A 2,280-nucleotide genomic window follows, 5' to 3' on the forward strand; every position below is an offset into this window, starting at 1 on the left:
CTGGAGTCAAGATGTTTGCCTTGTATATACAATAACTTAGACTCGTCAAGATTTGGAAACCACAGTACAAGTGATTACTATTAAAATTACAGATATATAGCAAAATCAATGCAAGTCATTGCACAGAACAACAGAAAGACATCACTTCAGGTATAATACTGTGGATTTTAATATATACTGTTTTATGTGTTCACCATTGACATCTGTGTGTGGATATATGTCAGAAACATGCTTGTAAGGGTTAAGAGAACATATTTTTCGGCAATATTTTTAAGGAAAATTTGGTTCCATTATAAGGCCGCTTCCTCTGGATATTTTCAGCTTTATTTTCCCAAAATTAGTGCAATTTTCTTTTTTTTCTCCCCCTGAATCATTTTTGTATGTGATACTTTCTTGGTAGTCCCCAGGCACAGGCCCCTATCATACTTTTATAAATTCCATGGGGGAGATTCTCCCTGCTCAAAATTAAACATAAATAAAATGTTCTTATATATCTTAGAAAAAAATAACACCTGAAAATGGCATATGAAATCACTAAATCTGAGAATACAGGAAAATTCACTGGTTGGAAATGCTAAATATAACCCTTTCACCCCTTAAGTCAAATTTAAACCTTACCAATTCAAAAACTGGGCATGTCTAGTTTAGATTTGTAGGGGTGAATGAGTTAAGGGTCCGAAATCGGGAGTCTCCCTCCAAAATAGGGAGAGTTGGAAAGTATGCAGCCTGTAAAAAAGAGGTAGAAAAATCAATGTTGATTAAAACAACATCAGACATTCATTACCTGTATATACTGTAAATCTTAATTTTTATCTCGCCAGTAAATCTTACCCTTAGGGTAAAGATTATATAAATTATATAAACAATTCTGCTTGTTTTCCTCAGGGTAAAATCCTGGTCGGGACAAAGGATAATACGGTGATTGAGGTGGCCGAGAAGAGTGGGACCAACTCCGTGTTAGTTGGGGGCCACGCAGAGGGAGAAGTCTGGGGCCTCGATGTTCATCCCACAAGTCCCTGTTTTGTTACTGCCAGCTTCGACGGCACTGTCAGGTACTGGGACCTCTCTAAAAAGGTGAGTGCTGTCAATATTCAATATTTGTCAACTTTTTGTAGTCTTAATTGTACATGCAAACGCCAATACAAACTAAGCCAGTATCATGAAATAACCAACTGAAAGTAAGAATGCTTTGCCCTTCAGTTTGTAACTTCACTGTCACTGCATATGAGAAGGATTAACCTTGTATAATCCCCTGTAAAACAGAGCTCTTCTCCTTATGGTCAAGACAGGTACATATTGATTGCACTATTGTACTTGACGGTATTTTCCCTTTCCTGATTTGACAAGATGGCTGCTGTAGGTCGTTTGGGGTAGTAACAATTAGAATTCGTTCTTATTTCTTCCTGTTTTAATTTTTTTTCTCAAAAACCATCTGGCAGAATTGAACAAAAATTTACATTTGTGCTTGTAAATGTAAGGCAATGCACTACTTGTTTCACAAGAACTCATCATGGAGCCTTTTGATTGGTAAAAAAATAAATATTGTAATAGTTTGATCAGAATTAGAATATAAATAATTATAATGGCACTGCAAACTCCACCACAATTTCCATTTTTGAATCAGACAGGATGGCCACCATAGCCTACCACTGATTGGTCCAAATTAAAATATTTCCCATCTTTGATAAAACAATGTATAGGTGTATAGTGGCACTGTGCTCTCTTTGTGGTGAATTCACAATGGAGACATTGCAGAAGTCTCCCAGTCTATGATTGCAATGTCTCCATTGTAAATTAGTGTCAGTTTTTCTTCAACATAAACATGTTACGCTATGAATATTCATTATCCTAACCTTCTGTGTCAGGCTACTGTGGCCAGACTGGACATCGGAGCTGCCCGGTCCACAGCGTTCAGTGTGGATGGTGAAATGTTAGCTGTAGGTCTGAAAAATGGAGAGTTTGTTGTGCTGACAACGAATGGACTGAAGCTGTGGGGGAAACGAAGGGACCGAGCAGGAGCCATCAATGACGTCAGGTACATGAATTGTTCCTGAATTTCAATAACATGATCCTCTTATAAAATATTTAGGGAAGTATGTAGCTGTTACTTTGTTCAATCATCTTCTTCATGCCAGTCTGTGATGGGATGTACTATGGAAAGGCATTGTCTGGCGGCTTAGCTAGCTGGGTATCATCAACCATTTATTGACCCTAACGACCTCTCCTGTGTTGATGGGCTGTTAAGGTTGTAAAAGTCATAGAGGCTGGGTATTAGCAAAA

General features: G+C 37.9%; 1 protein-coding gene across 1 annotated transcript; it reads left to right on the forward strand.

Moving 5' to 3' along the window:
* Positions 1 to 885: 885 nt before the first annotated feature.
* Positions 886 to 2,035, forward strand: LOC110444294 (echinoderm microtubule-associated protein-like 6; the record flags this gene model as incomplete). Its single annotated transcript, XM_021488684.1, has 2 exons — positions 886 to 1,074; positions 1,866 to 2,035. Coding segments are annotated over 2 exons (359 nt in total), but the record flags the coding sequence as incomplete, so codon positions are not given.
* Positions 2,036 to 2,280: the final 245 nt, after the last annotated feature.

Source organism: Mizuhopecten yessoensis, unplaced genomic scaffold, assembly GCF_002113885.1.
Source record: "Mizuhopecten yessoensis strain PY_sf001 unplaced genomic scaffold, ASM211388v2 hete_36086482, whole genome shotgun sequence".
NCBI classification, from domain to species: Eukaryota; Metazoa; Mollusca; class Bivalvia; order Pectinida; family Pectinidae; genus Mizuhopecten; species Mizuhopecten yessoensis.